At 36.7% G+C, this 16,152-nt stretch overlaps 1 protein-coding gene across 1 annotated transcript in view; it reads left to right on the top strand.

Moving 5' to 3' along the window:
* Positions 1–8,350: 8,350 nt before the first annotated feature.
* Positions 8,351–16,152, top strand: part of LOC139141334 (polycystin-1-like protein 1) — a 99,245-nt gene continuing 91,443 nt past the window's right edge. Inside the window, exon 1 of the mRNA XM_070710965.1 lies at positions 8,351–8,534. Within this exon, the coding sequence (XP_070567066.1) occupies positions 8,456–8,534 (79 nt within the window). The 5' untranslated portion in view covers positions 8,351–8,455. The remainder of the gene's footprint in view (positions 8,535–16,152) is intronic.

The raw sequence follows: 16,152 nt of genomic DNA, 5'->3' as shown, positions 1-16,152 counted from the left end.
ATCACCAACTTCTGCAGAGTTTTATTGTAGGATCACAGTCTCTCAATATCTTTGAGTATCTTTTTCAAATTTTTCCGTGTGTTTCTCTTACTTTTCATACTTTGTATTTCATGAGAACCAAGAAATAAAAGTAATATGTAATTCACAAACGTGTCAACAGAGATGGTTTGATCATGAACAAAATTACCATATCACATAAAATTTGAAATATTTACACAAAATTGCAATACATTTCAGCCAAGCAAATATAGTTCCCTTTAATAATCTCTATGTCATATTTTTCAGTTTTCAGCCACAAACATGTTAACATAAATAAATGACTGATAATGGCGTAATCTTTGTAATTTTGTAATTCATGGTGTGATAAACTTTTGCAGTGTAAAACTAATCGTAATAACTATCCACTTGAACCCAAGTGTAGTTGTTCATGTTTCTTTTCACCCGCATCCAGAGGCCTCTGTTCTTACTCTCCTGTGATAAACACTTTTTATAACCAAAGCAAATCGCAAAAGAAACACTGAAACAAAGACTTTGAAATCAGCCATGTTCATTTTTCTTTGAGCGAAAGATGCGCCCACAACCATGGGTATCGCTCACACGATTCTCCACACACAGTCATCAGGAGAGTCACGACAGCTATCATCATGACGGGCGCCCTCACACTTGCAACTGAGCATGCCATCATGTGGAGGGGCGTTTCGTCTCGGACAAACCACAGGCGGCCCAATCACTATTAATAAGCTTATTATTGAGTTATCTCACTTTTCTCTATCAGTTCCCCTTTTCTTCATGCTCTGACTGATCTAGTAAATAAAATTATATTATATCATGCTACCATGCGCCATTCTGATTGGACGAGAGCTCATTCCACCGATGCTAAAATACTGTTTTAGCACTGACAGCAGTGCTAAAACAGGCCCCTAAACCAGCATTTTCGAAAATTGCCCGGTCGGTGCATTTGAACGTACCTATCTAAACCATAGACCCTCGAGAAAGAACGAAATAGTCCACTTTGTTTCAAACACCGAAGACCGAATTTTGATACACGGATAAAGTGTGGGTCTTTAACTCACCTTTTGGTGTAAATAAGTTGGGATCGATGATGAAAGACATCTCTGAAGCAGCACGTTTGGGGTATGATGCACACAAATATTAGGGCGACAGCGCACCGTGCACTTTGCGGGAGTCGAGACGCGATATATCCTAGTACCGCTCTATAAAATGAAGATAGTATTCGTTCATAAACAAATAAATTGACACTTTTTCACAGTAACGGTATGTCAGATATTATTTACCAAAGTTCGGGCTATAACAGATCGGGATGTCCTAACGACGTAGACCAAGAAGTTCAAAATAACAATGAGATGACTCCTGGCGACTGCGACGATATTTGACATCAAATGCAACGAGCAGTGTCAGCGTCCAGCTCTCCCTGCATCGGGCAACACACTCAGAATCTGCACAACTATTCATCACAGTTGCAGTCATAGCAAGTCTGGATTATTTTAAAACTGCTAGTTTTCTGGTACAATTAACGTCCAAATTATCCATCAAAAATGGATTCTGTAACTTCACTCTGCCACCACTGAATGTCGTGACGTTATGCGGTACAGAATGAGACAAATCTATTTTTAGTATGCCAAAAATGCCAGGACTATTGTTCTTATGTAAATTTACGAAAAACATTGTTACTTTTTTCTTTTGATTTGAACTCTTGACCCATTTTCTGTGTGAGTGCAGCACTTATTTTTTGACAAGTATCGTTCGTGTTGTATGCGAATAAAATGCAATGTCGATATGGACGTAATGCGTATTTATCGTAGGATACTCATGTGTGCCTGAACGGAATCCTTATAAAAATGCTCGGTCTCGGGCGAAGAATTTCCGACGTTCGATCTCTCAGACGTCCGTTTTCTGCATTTGGGGCTTAGAGTTATGAAAATACCCAAGTAAAACAACAAATACACGCAAGTTGATATAATATAATAGCAATAACCCCCTTCGCAGTCGGGTATACACTCGATTTTGGTACAATTCGCTCCATATAGCACTCGCCTATCGGCTCGTGCTATATGTCGCGCGTTGTACCAAAATCTCGTGTATACCCTCCTGCGGCGAGGGTTATTGCTTAATTATTATAAGAAGTTTTGTGAGCTTTATACTATAGCCTAACCTAGCCTCTTGACTCTTTATTTATTTTACACCCCATTACAAGAACGTTTATCTCTCATATACACACATCTTGTAATTAATTAGTCAACATGACTAATTATGCTAATCCGTGGACTTATCAGGGATTGTACGGGTTGGTCAACATCGCAAAAGATAGGAAAGGTTATTAAAAAGGTTACACCTATTATCTTTGTAATGTTGACCAACCCTTGATAAGTCCACGGATTAGTATAATTAGTTGTGTTGACTAACTAATTACAAAATGTGTATATGAGAGATAAACGTCCTTGTAATGGGGTGTGAAATAAATAGAGTCAAAAGGCTATAGGTTAGGCTATATAGTCATTTATTTTATTTACTACGATCAGTCAGAGCATGAAGAAAAGGAGAGGGACTAACAGTGACAGAGAAAATTGAGAAAAACTCAATAATAAGCTTATTAATAGTGATTGGGCCGCCTGTGGACAAACCAGGGACAATGTGCCATATATATATATATATATATATATATATATATATATATATATATATATATATATATATATATATATATATATATATATATATATATATATATATGATAACACAAATTACTTCAAGTACAAAGTAATGATATATTCATGCATCCCCATCCTGCAATATTGAAGATTACAGGATGCATGAAACTTAAGTAACAGATATCATTACTTTGTACTTGAAGTAATTTGTGTTTATATATATATATATATATATATATATATATATATATATATATATATATATATTATATATATATATATATATATATACGCTCAACTACACCCCTTATATCACTATTTACAATGTATTTTAACAGTGTACTAATTTTTTAATATACACAATGATATCACAATGCACGATGCACGCATTCTGAGATAGCATTGCCAACTTCTTTCTTTGACTTTTGGTCAAAATCATTTAATCGCAATAAATTAATCCAAGTTGAAAAGGGTCTTTGATAACGCGTCATGCAGTCACCGAGACCGTATGATAAGCCTCTAAAATCAGACCACTCGGTATCGTAAGGCATTTGTCAGTGTCATGGTACCAAACCGCTTTTGAATGTCCACATCAATTATCCTCTTTCATTTGTTCTCCTTACATGTGTATTTTAAGGTCGAACGGTGCAAATAATGAATGAGTATTGAAGTCAGAAATCTCGGGTGAAATTTGCGTCTTTTCTAATTCTGTAATCGGTCGTAAACTAAGCTTACATTATTTGAACTTTTCTCCTTGTAATATGTGTGCATGTTTGACTATTCCGGGTTTTTCTTGATGTAGATAGCTAACGCTTCTGTGTCGGTTTACTTTCAATATTGCAGGGTGAGCGCACATGCGAATCGTCCTTGACTGCTATTGTTTTTTAGTTTTATTTCGTCAAGTATAGGACCCAATCCATCTGCCTGTCCGTTCCAGATCTTTGAGGGTTTTTAAAACGCACGGATCCTTACCAAACTAGAAATGTGCAGCGCTCCGACGTACATGTTTGGATCATTCTTTTTTCAAACCAAAGTCCCTCCGTGGTTTGAGGGACTGCTGTCAAAAGTTATCTATCAAGAGTCTTTTAAGATGTGAGTTTCTAATATTTTGAGTCAGTCAAAGAACAAACAAGCAAACAAAAACAAATAAACAAATCCACGGCCCGCACTGGTTTTGACTCTAGACTGCTTAGGGGGACTGCGGTTTATATTAGGTTTTGGAGTTCAAAAAGTCAACTCGTTTAGTTTTATCCGAAGCAGCATTTTCGTTTGCTAGAATTGACCTTTGTTCGAACTGGGACCTCTGCAACGAACAAACAGTTAGGGGGACTTTACATGTAGGTCGAGACAACCCGTTCGATGGGGCGATGCGATGCCGACATCACTGCTTCAGCTGAAATTTGATGTCTTCATTTCTGAGTAGTTTTTCGCTCAGAGGAAATACTGATGAAGCTGTAGAGCACGTTTGTTTTCAGGGCATGTATCAGAGGGGACTTAAATTTTATTACAATAATTTTTGTTTTGAATTTAGGAAGAATGAACTATTGAAAGGCTGCGATATTCTTCTCCAAGATAAAAACAGTGCATTTGTCAAATTATCATTATTTGTAAAACGTGTAGTATTTCATTCAGTAACAACAGTTTATCACCAGTTTATCTCCTTCCATAACAATTCCATGTTCGGATAATGGTTGTACTCTCTCTGCAGCCAATATACAGCAAATGACGGGTTCTAACTTTTTCACTCTCACTTCATAGATTAAAACCATTTTTGAAAGAGAATGAGACGACTGTATATAATTGGAGCACCAGTGTCTTCAAGAATGTACATCGGTATGAAAGTTGTGTCTTACAGAACGAATTAAAGATTTCTCGTGAAGAAATTATAACACTGATCGAAGGTGTCTGAGAATTTACATGAGTAAATTGCTCGGGAAAAGTATGATGTTTCTTTACAGAAACATCAGAGGGTGTCTAATCTACACACCTAGTGTAATGAAGGAGTTCGAATTGAGTTTCACGACGTTTTGCTTCTTGGCCTATGGCAACTTTTCAGTTTATAGTCTTCTTGGTGACTATGTTAATAATTTTCAACAAATCATATCGGATGATTGGTTTTTACTTGACGTTTTCACAGAACAAATAGCCATTTTCACTGAGGTTACCAACTTCAGAGAAAATATTTGATCATGAGAATATTTGCTTTCTTAGCTATCATTCTAACACCATTGAGAGTTGCTTTCAGTGGCTATGTAAAGTTAACAACACATAAATAAAATTACTATAAAAACCTAAAATACAAGCCAACAAATATGCTTTAGCAAACCTGCGTTACAAGTACACTGCTTGTATCCGAGGCTGATATACATAGGGATTTTTAGTGTGGATCAAACGAGTAAAATTATCAAGTCTACACTACACAGGCGGTATTCCCGTGAATAAAATATAAGCTTATTTGCATCTCACGAATATGATCTTGGCTCGTAGGTGAAACCCCTGGGCGCCGTAGTGAGGGTATACACATGCGTACCACGGTATTGACAACCCTGTTTTGCGTCGATCAGCTTATGTATACTTCAATCAATCAGTCAATCAATCAATCAATCAATCAATCAATCAATTAATCACTCAAATTATTTATAAACCGCCGGATCCCATGCATCCATAGTTCAGTGGCGCTGAACAGTTATGAAGCAAACGCGTCAGTAAGGGATGGACCATTAGACCTTGGCAGGGGGGGGTGGTCACAATGAAATTGTGAAATTTTTTTTTTACTATTGTAAATTTCTGAAATTTTTTTTTTCCAAATGAGATTAGCTGTGCAAATTTTTTTTTCAGAGTAAATTTTCAGATTTATAATTTTTATTTAGTTCGTCGCTGTCTGAAGATAAAGAGGGCACCACAAGCGGCCACGCAAGCGGTCACCGGGGGGGGGGGGGTCAGGAGAGGGGTGTCCCCCTGCTGCTGTTGGAGCTTTTGAAAAATAGAGATTACAATGGTGTTATTTGGTGGCACTTTGGGAGTATTTTCGCGGGGGGAGGTCAAAAGGGGGTGTCCCCCTCCTGCCGTTGGAGCTTTTGAAAAATAGAGATTACAATGGTGTTATTTGGTGGCACTTTGGGAGTATTTTCGCGGGGGGGGAGGTCAAAAGGGGGTGTTCCCCTCCTGCCGTTGGAGCTTTTGAAAAATAGAGATTAAAATGGCGTTATTTAGTGGCACTTGGGGAGTAATTTTGAGATTACACATCTTCCTCTGAAACATGGTCTTCTTGCTCCTCAGTAGCTTCCTATAGTTTTGAAAATTGACTATTTTGGTTTCCTGGCTTCCCTTTCTACTGCGTGGATAAATGGCTACATTCACCCCACCGAAAATCATGCATATCTCATGATTTACAATTGATTTTGACAAGCTGAGAAGCTAAAATAAGCTAAATAATATAGTTAAATTTGCATATTTGTGTTTTTAGAGCAATTGTTGCCCTTTTTTGATGCAGCATGTCCAAATTGATTGGATGTGTATAGATGTGTTGAAATTTCAATATTTGTCTTTTTAGGGCAATTTATGCCATTCATGGTCAAAAAATCTGTATTCTCTGAAAGGGCTTGTCCAATTTCTTTGAAATTTGCTACACAAAAACGATTATTCATGCAGATTTATTCAGTATTTGCTATCGAGAAACTTTCAAAGTTCAACCCCTTTTGTGTGTTTTTGTGTTGGGATTTGTTGGATAGATGGCATTCTACGTAGTGTATTGTTGAATGTTAAAACATGTGTTGCTGTTGTTTTTTGAGGCTGTTTTTTGAGAAAAAAGAATTGAAATGCCTTTTTAAAAGCAAAATAATACATAATGACTTGATATGTTGTTTTATCATTATTGACGTGTTTCTACTTGTTCACCCATTCTTGCATTCATCATTGCAATAAAATGCTGTGAAAAAAATGAAACTGATGTGGCCTGCATCTGTTTACCTTGATCTTAAAAGGCAAATACAACTTTCTGTCTTGACAACCATACCATAGTTTCAATGTTTTACCTAGTGTACCTGCTTGGTTTGTACGCAGGAAACAAGTAGAAAACAGGTTCTATAATTTCATAATTTTCAAGTGATCAGAATACAAAAGTCCTGAAAAGATAAGATAATCACAACTTCCAGTATAAGGGATACAGTCACTCTAAATGTATAAATTAAAATTAAAAATGTGCCGGGAGGATGTACTAAAAAATACAGAAAGTTGCTTTCTGTCGGTAAAATCTAAAAAAAATTCAAAATTTTAAAGACTTTTGCAGATTTTTTTTTTACGCCTTTGTCTTCTTATTTATTTTTTTTTTATTTTGCAAACTAGTTTGAAGATTGTTTTTTCCCTAACTTTCTGCTCTGAAATTTTTTTTCTGTTTTTGACCACCCCCCTCCCAAGATCTAATGGTCCGTCCCTAAATAAGTAAGTTGTAATATATCTTCTGAAGCAAATGGCTATAGGCTTCTGTCAAACTGTTGACGGAGGAAACGTTAATATAGGCCTAATGTCAACTTATGAACCCCATTTTCGCCCCGGCGTTTTTGTCTCCAGCACGAACTTGACCAATCATTTTGTAGGAAATGAAGAGTTTTGACGACAATATTTGGGCTAAAACTTACACTTTTGACTCCCGAATTTAAGTAAAATTGGAGAGCTTGCACGTTTTCGTTCGAACTATAAAGGGCAGCAGGGAAATACCCGTACCCAATACGATCGAGAGGACAAGTGTAAGGAAATTAGCGGTATTTTCTGATAAATTTTGATCCCATGAAGTCTGGAATTGCGAATTGTATCATCAAAGGCTACACTGCACGGACCACAGTCTTGTGTTTGAACACGGAGTACAAGAACCAACTACTAGTCATATCAAATACATCTAGGCCTCCCAACTGAAGTAATAAAATAATATACTAAAAGAAGGACGGAAAAAATAAAAGATCTTCAGTCATCTTAGTGAATACTAGTATAGGCCCTATACGAATGAGATACTCAAATAACACAAACAATATTTGTGAAATAAATGACAATGACGACAACAATCAGAGATAACTGGTGAGGGGAAGTATAATAATGCCATGAATCAGTTGATTGCAATGGACACTCAATACATATGATAAAATTGCAAAATCGGAAAACAAAATGACACCGTACACCGTGTCATTGGGAAGGGCAATGCCAAAACGATGAAAGTGATAAAGTAAAACTTTAAAAAATGGAATATTTTTTCCTTTCTGAACAAAAGCTGTAGCATTTATTTTTGTATTTTTTGAACGTCTTTTGTTCGTCAATGTAACTATTTGACACCTGTGTGTTGTACACCTGGCGCTTCACACATATTTGGTACCGTTACACGCATGTTACAGGAAGTTGACAATTGTCCTGCGTCTCTCACATCTCAGAAGTCCATTGACGCTTTCTTATTATGCAAATCTGACCTCATCACAGATCTTTATATTCATACGCTGGAAGCAAAAATTGTAATTACACAAAACTTTAGAATTCTCCATCTAAAATGACTTGTCAGTTCTTAAAATATGTAAGACTGGTAAACACTATCGAGTTTAAGCAAACTGGAACCGATATTTCGAGACTTTTATGTAAGGTACTCATTCTCACATAATCCCGGCGGATGAGTCGATATGAGTAAAGCTTAGGAAGTTAAGACGTCAGAATTGAAAGTTGTTGTACAGGCGATCACACTCGCAATGGAGTTACAAATTACGAGATACGGGAATTTATTGACATGGAACTGTCTTTAGTCGATCAAGATGGGTCACGGGACAGCCGAACGTGCTGCTGCCGCTAGCCTAGTGCTCTCTCTTCTTGCCGTTTCAAGTTTAGGACAAGGTAAGTCGGCGAATTTCGGACCCCGTCCCCGGGTTGGCCAACTTGACTCACGTCCCTGTCCTGTGTCACTGTTTTACGAGCACCTTGGTTATCAGACGAAGGGACGGCAGTCTCTTCGTCTAGGACCGAGCATGTAGCCGTGAAGGCAGTGGAACAGCCTTTAACGACAGTTCCTGCAGTTCGAACCTCTACTTATCGTTTGCCCTACGCGTAAACGTCGGATCGACAGGCTACCAAGTCAGGCTGTACCGCCGTTCACCCAGCTTGCACACTGGCATGGCACACCACACAATCTGTTTGTAGTGTTATGAGCAGTTGGATGTACGCTCGTTTACACTTGGGGTATTAATACACTCCATGTTTAGACTCTAACAAGTACGCAAGTCGGCCTTTTTCTCCAAGGAGAAACAGACGCATGGACTACTTTAGTTCACATCATAATATTTCTACTTACAATCATCATCTAGAAATCTACAATACGTGTAATAATCTCCGTCCAGTTCGTACCTTCTCGTCATTATCTCCTTTCGAGCCTTCCTCGATTTGAAAATGCATAAATCTTAACGTTCTTTACAACAGACTTAAATTGCTGATGTACGCAAACCGATGTTAAGACGTTCGATTTGTAAGAAGTTTAAAACATCTAATAATTTTCGTTTTCTGTGGCAAAGAAACAGTTACTAGTATTGCTTCTCTGGCACGGTGCGACTTGCTCTGATGTGAAATTCTTTTCTGCAAATGAGATACCGAATAGATGGGAAAAACGTTATTTTTTCTCCAATATCGTATACACTTACTGTAATGTGCGTTCCCAATTCCTAATCAGACAAGATTTATGTTAAACTTTCACCAAATTGATGATAAGAAATTATAAATACGATATTTAGTACGATATGTAACCTTAATTGTTGTCATAGACTGTCACCAAAAATTTGCATAGAAATAGAGATTTTGCCAAATTTTTTCTTCAGGGTTAATTTTTATTGTCCAAAAATTTATGTATTTGAATAAGTATGATGTTTGTCCTAGTTTCATTATTTGTTTGAGATGTCATGAAGGTAGTTTTCCAAAATAATGCAAATTGTGATCTCATCAAAGTTACCTATAAATTACATGTAAATAAAAATTACTGAGTAAACATTTGTTATGTCCCATTTGTGTGGTAAAGACAATGGTAATGAAGGTTTAAGAGATGTTGTGTCAGTCAGTCCAGCTTTTAAAACTCAAATCTGACTAATACTGTAAGTGTGAGATAAATTCAGAAAATTATTGAACAGCTGTTCAAGTTCAATTCCCTGTCTTTGAAGAGTCAGTTCGCAGAATGTAGGTCGGACCTGTTGAACTTCCTAATGCAAGAAAATGGTGTCAGAAAATTTGTAGTAGTGCTCAAACTTGTGATTGACCTTGTGTTATAAGCAGCATATTTTGTACAATTTAAACCACACACACCAGTGACTTACGAGGAAAGATATTATCATTGTAAATTTCCTTGATTCATTTAAATTTTATTCTGGGAGACTTGTCCTCAAAACGGTCCATTTTGTGTGTGAATAATCAGAATGTGATCTGAAAGACCAAATAGCAAATTGTTTTTTGCGGGTTTGTCATTTGAACTTCATAATTGTGTGTCTTAAATTGCTTAAACACAATTTATCATTCCTGTTGGAAGACACAGTTAAATGTACAAATTTTATCTTTGTGCAGTTTGTGATCCATTTGCTTTTGTGTAAAGGCTTGAATTTATCTGTCAACGGTATCTCAACATATGGTCAATAGGAATATGTGTGTGTTTGGAGCAATATTGTGTACCATGAAATATGTTTTACATTAGCAACTAGTGATCATAATGCTCTGCTTCACAAAAAGTAGCATGTTTGCATGTTAGAAAAAAACTCATCACATGTTTTTAAACCAAATATTTTTCCGAGTACAGAAGAAAGATTGTTAACTATCAATTTCCAATCATTCATTCATCGTACAATTTTATGAAAATCTTGTGAGCTGCACAAACAGCAGTATCAGAGCCTGTGGTAAGTTTTCATGGTGAATATTTTTTTTTACCTGTATACTATTGTAATGGTATAGGACCCATCTTTTCTTGATGAAGTATGTCAATTTTATTATTAAAAATATTCTAACGTATGATGCATTTTACAGAGCAAATTAACAGATTTTTCCCTTCCGTTACACATGTAAGCTTTATGTTATATAAAACCATGTCCATAACTCCTGGTCACCACTTGCCGACATACTGGTATCTCATGATAGTTACTGAGTACATTGTACGTCCTTGGTTGTACACACCAACAGACAGCAACAAGTAGTCAGTTTGATTGTGCTCTTACTGAAACATGCGTTTTCAGTTTCTGCCTGAACAGATGTCAGGTGGCATTATGGTTTCCCTGGGGGGGGTCTTGTAATTCCCATGGAGTGTGTATTACACTTAGTGATAGTTTTTCCTGATGTAGGCTCAACTCTGAAGTGGCTGCCAGGGTAACCTACTGTCACATGATCTGCCTCCCTTTCCTTCAGAACACTTGGACCTACTTAGAGCCATGTCATCTCACCCAAGAGGGTAAAAAAATTGTTATGATTTTCTCAGATTATTGGATTTCAAAAAGCAATTTGTCATATTAAATATGAAGTAGGCATCTGCCAGGTTGAATTTATGTGGGAATCCTAACGAACTTGCCAATACAAAGTACGGAGACAGATCAAATTGTATTTTCTTATAATGGACAAAAGACATTTTAACATTAATTCACACTGTTGCATTCTTTTCCATGAATTTCAGCTAGTAGTAGTTGGAAATTCTGTATATTCAAAATCACTGATGATCTATCCAACTAATACTCACAAGTAATTATATTATAGCATCTCTAAAAAAAAAATGAAGCTAAATTATTGGGTTTTGCAGGTCTAAACTTTTTATCAGGATCTGTGGACCTTAATTAATGAACGCGGAGATATTCCATCCAGATGGGTGAAATGTCCATTTGTTGTGACTCAGAAGTCATTCCAGGTCGTGTCAAAACCACACTGGTAATAAATAATATGGTCCAAATTAGCAATACTGTCCTTAAATCATGCTAGTAGGTATTTAAAATAGGCAATAAAGTCATTAAAACCCAGCACCACAACATGTTCCAAATTTATGTCACATGTGCCTTTCCCCTTTGCCTGTCCATTTGGTTGCTTGAGTGCTTAGCATGATAAAAATTGTTACAGAGTTACTTTCAGGTTGCCAGTTTTTAACATGAAAAACCAGTGTGAGGTACAGAGTCCATGGTCTTGCTCTGTTTCCGTGTATTGTAGGAGCTGATACTGACTGCACATTGTGTGGATGCGGAAACTTGGGAAAAGAGGCTTACAAAACAAGTAATTTCAAACTACTTGTTAAGTAATACAGAAGCTAGACTTTCATTGTATTGGTATTGTCGCTGTATGGCTTCCGTCATGTTATGGAAACTATTGTTGCATTCTTATTGTAAAACTGATATGATATACATGTACGTGTGTCCCTACACGTACTCAGACCGTAACTTTCAGTTGCCACTGCCTTCCTTGTTTCTCAGACTAGAGTCAGTGTTCCCTTTTGCCCTACTGGTAGGTTTTCTTCAAGCCATAAGGATGATAATATTAATAATAATAATAAAAAATATTTATAATGTGCCTAATCTAAAAACTGAGCTCTTGGCACAGGACAAAACTAGATTATTCCCTAAAAATTGTGTCTGGAGGGTATGACGGAATGAAATATGTGAATGCATATGGCACAGGTTAACAGGCAGATTGTTTCAAGTTTACAGTCCTGAGTGAGAAAAAGACTTTTCACCAAAGGATTTTCTGGCAACACGTGATATTCTAAAAAGATGTGCGAGTTAGATGAAGAACATAGGTGTCTTCAGGAAGTATACAAATTTGCAAAAGGTCAGAAAGATATGTTGTGTCCCTGGAACCAAGTCGAAACAAACTGTTGAAAGTTTGTACTCTGTTACTGTATGACAAGCGATTGGTAGCCATGCAGTGCAGGGATTTCAAAAGTGGTTGTGACTTGTATGTTGTGTGGTTTGGGGCTTTACAGACAAGTCCAGCAGATGCATTTTGAACACGTTGTAATTTGTCGATGAGATGTTTTGGGCTGCCAGAAAAAAATACCTTATTTGGGATAGTATGTGGTGTATGGACATTCAGAGCTACATACATTCATTACTGTCAGCCAATCGGGAGTCATCCAACAGGATCATCCAATTAGGGTTTAGCCAATTGCAGACTGTTTAATTATCCATTGACATGTGATTGGTCTAGTAGATGATGTGGGAATACCAGCTTATTATCAGTTTACTGTTGGATTACATGGGCATGTTACATACGTCTGCAGTGTGGCGGGTTTTGTCGTGAACAAAAACAAAAGCTTGATTCAGACAGGGGATGTACTCACATCACAGACAACCCCAACAAGCATTCTTACTTTGATGTAGCTATTTTATAGTGTAGCCATGGTTGATTTTATTCCTACACATACTGTATAGTGTACATGTGGTTTTCAAACTTTCATTTGAAGATACATTGATCCTTTGTAAATCGTTGTTGTTGTGAAGATTTAGAAATGCTAGTTTTTCCCTGAATTGTGACATAATTTTTAGGATAGAAACCTGAGGTTGAACTTGCTTGAAGGAAGTTCCTCCCCATGGATTTCACAGATCATGCTCAAGTCTACAAATTAGAACAGTACCTTTCATAGTGATTGTGTTCTATTCTTGTATATTCCATTTCCAATATTCAACATTGAAGTTACATTTCTCAATTCTGTAGTGTAAGGTTTGCCAGACTTGATTTCCTTGCATTAGTAGCCAATAACCAGACAAAGTGCAGCCATCACAGTTACTGTATGCATTGAGGAAAGGGCAAGGTAATACAAACCTTACTGGTCGCTGCAGATTAGACAAGAATATTGATTAAGATATTTGCCAGTCTCATCAAAGTAACTGTAATTAGTGTTCTGTTTCCTCCACCTTCTGTAATTTCATATGCTGCAAATCAGCTCTCTAGACACAGCCATTTAGTCTCCAGTTTTCGCATGATTGGCCCTCTGTCATTGCAGCCTTTATTGTGGCATGATGTCGCCTTCTATGGTTGTGACAGTGTATACATGTATCTTAACCTGTTCACCCTCCACTACCCCCCAGTTTGCAGTGGTATGACCTCTCTGACCCTTTGAGCCCAATTGAATATCACTTGCTGTCAGGACTGACACCAAAACTTGCAGGGATGATGGGTTAGTTTCGGTACAAAATGTATCTGACTAGTATTATACAACTTGAGGTGTTCAAGTAGCCTTTTTCTGTTTCTTGTCTTTTGATATGAATGGAGTACATTTATGTATCAGAATTGATATTTTGATTGGATCCCAAGAGTGGAATATCTATTAATGGCAATCCAAATCCAGACAGAAAAGCTCTCTGTAAACCATATTTTGAAGTGCTAAAGGGGCTTCAACAGCCTAATAAGAGGTGCATTGGACAGTGAAATTGCGGAGCTTTGTTGGTGCACAATTGATGAAGTGAGATTCAACTCTTGAGCTGTGCATGGCTTCAGTCACCTGGCCCTTGGCAGTTTTTGCCATAGGGGAAACTCCATTGTAAAGCTAGAATCCGTGTTGAGACAGCCTGTTGTTCCAGTTTCCCTTTTCTTTGCAAGGATTACGATTAATCACACACTATAATAGACAGTAAAGGGTATACTGAGTCAGTGGAAATTTACTGACTTATGGAGTGTTTCTCAACATGATATTCGGCAGGCTACCTTCCCACATTTCTCATTGTACTTGTAGCTGACAGGTAGATGTACAGGTACTTTGAAATAGAACACCCAGCAGGTGTTACATATTTGTCAGATATTTTTCCTGGACGAGGTGCATTTTCTTTTGTTTCCATTCAGTGATCTGTCTTCATTGCAGTCAAAAAGAAGCACAATTACGAAAGAAAACTTGTGAAAAGGTGAAAAGTATAATGGGCAGACCACGTTTTATTCTTTTCAGTGTGTCTTAAAAATTCATGAGTTGCTATTGAACACGGACAGAGTGGTAACTCTTCTCTTTAGAACTGCATTTGCTTGACGGAATAGTTACACAAATTACAAAGTTTTACATGCTTGACAGTAAGGTACATGAACAGTTTCACTTAAAAAAATTTTAACTTAATTCCAGAGACTTGTTGTTTAGTTAAAATGAAGATATGCAAAAGTAAACAGTTAATTTGGAAAGAATGAACAAGGAATACAATTGGGCCTGGCATCGGAAAGTACTGAAGTTGTTAATAGGAAAGGGGCATTGACTTACATGGGAAAGACAACCTCATTTTCTAGACAATCTCAATGATACCCTTGATTTTCTGTACTTATACAGAAAAAGATGTTTTCTTGCGGGTTTTTTCATTCAGAAGAATTCAGAGGTACAGTGTAAAGCCCAAATAAGTGACCCTTGTTAGGTTTGGAGACTACATACACAAGTTTCTTCCTGCATGTATTTGTGTACATTTTATTGCAGGTTCCACCTCAGCCTACAGATATAGGCTATTCGTGCCGTATTGTTCATTAATGCAATCATTCAGTTTAATGTGAAATGTAATCTGAAATCAAATGTTTAAAAACATCAAAGCCAAAGCATGGAGACTACATTATTTCAGCATTCCCCTTTTTGCTGAAGTGCATTCACCAGGTTTGAAAGTCAATGCACAAAACAAACTCAGATTATCTTAGTTTCCTCAGCCCACCCAATTTTCCCAAGTCGTCATCACCAACAATTTCCTTGGCACAACAATGGCCAAAAGTTGTTTGGGATTAATGCTCCACCTATGACAAGATCCCAACACAAAGGGATAGGGTAATTTTAATCTTATTCAAAATGTTCAGACAAAGCCTATTTTACCTTGTTGACCACCTTTCAAAATGTCCACAACTACTGACGCTGTTGTGAAACTTTGAGACCATCTCTATTTTGTCACTAATACATGTAGGTGTCTGATACCGCTGGAACATCGGGTTCAGGATTGAAATATTTTGTTCTGTTTCATTTTTTTGTTTTGAAATTTTGTCAAATTTGCATTTTCTTTTAGTTTTACTGATGTAAAATGACCATGGCTAATACTACAAGTCCAATGAAAATTTTCACTTGAATTTATTATTCTTGATGATTTTAACCCAATAAATGCCAAAGTCACTTTTTCTCCATTCTAAAATATTGCCCAAACAATAACTTCTGATATTTTCAAAAATTTTGATTGAAAACTCTAGCCAATAAGGAATCATGTCCATTTGGTGTAAAATTATAAAAAAAATTACAGAAAAGTTCATGAAAATTTCTAAAATGTTGCACTAAAATTTTGATTGGCAAAATTACAGCACTCAAAAGGTTAATTTCATCCTTTTGTTGTCACACTTTTGTACAACTCTGATGTTTCTGTACATTGTGGAGTGTTTAGTGTATATATGTAAATCGAGATGAAAGGTTTCAGATAAAATGAAAATTGTTTGTAATTGTAGTCATTAAAATGAATCTGGAATCAATACCACATGGTTTGAAAGAAGATTAGCCAGATTAAAAGTCTTGAATAACCGA

This window comes from Ptychodera flava, chromosome 9 (assembly GCF_041260155.1).
Source record: "Ptychodera flava strain L36383 chromosome 9, AS_Pfla_20210202, whole genome shotgun sequence".
NCBI lineage: Eukaryota > Metazoa > Hemichordata > Enteropneusta > Ptychoderidae > Ptychodera > Ptychodera flava.
This window is presented reverse-complemented; position numbering and strand designations above follow the sequence as displayed.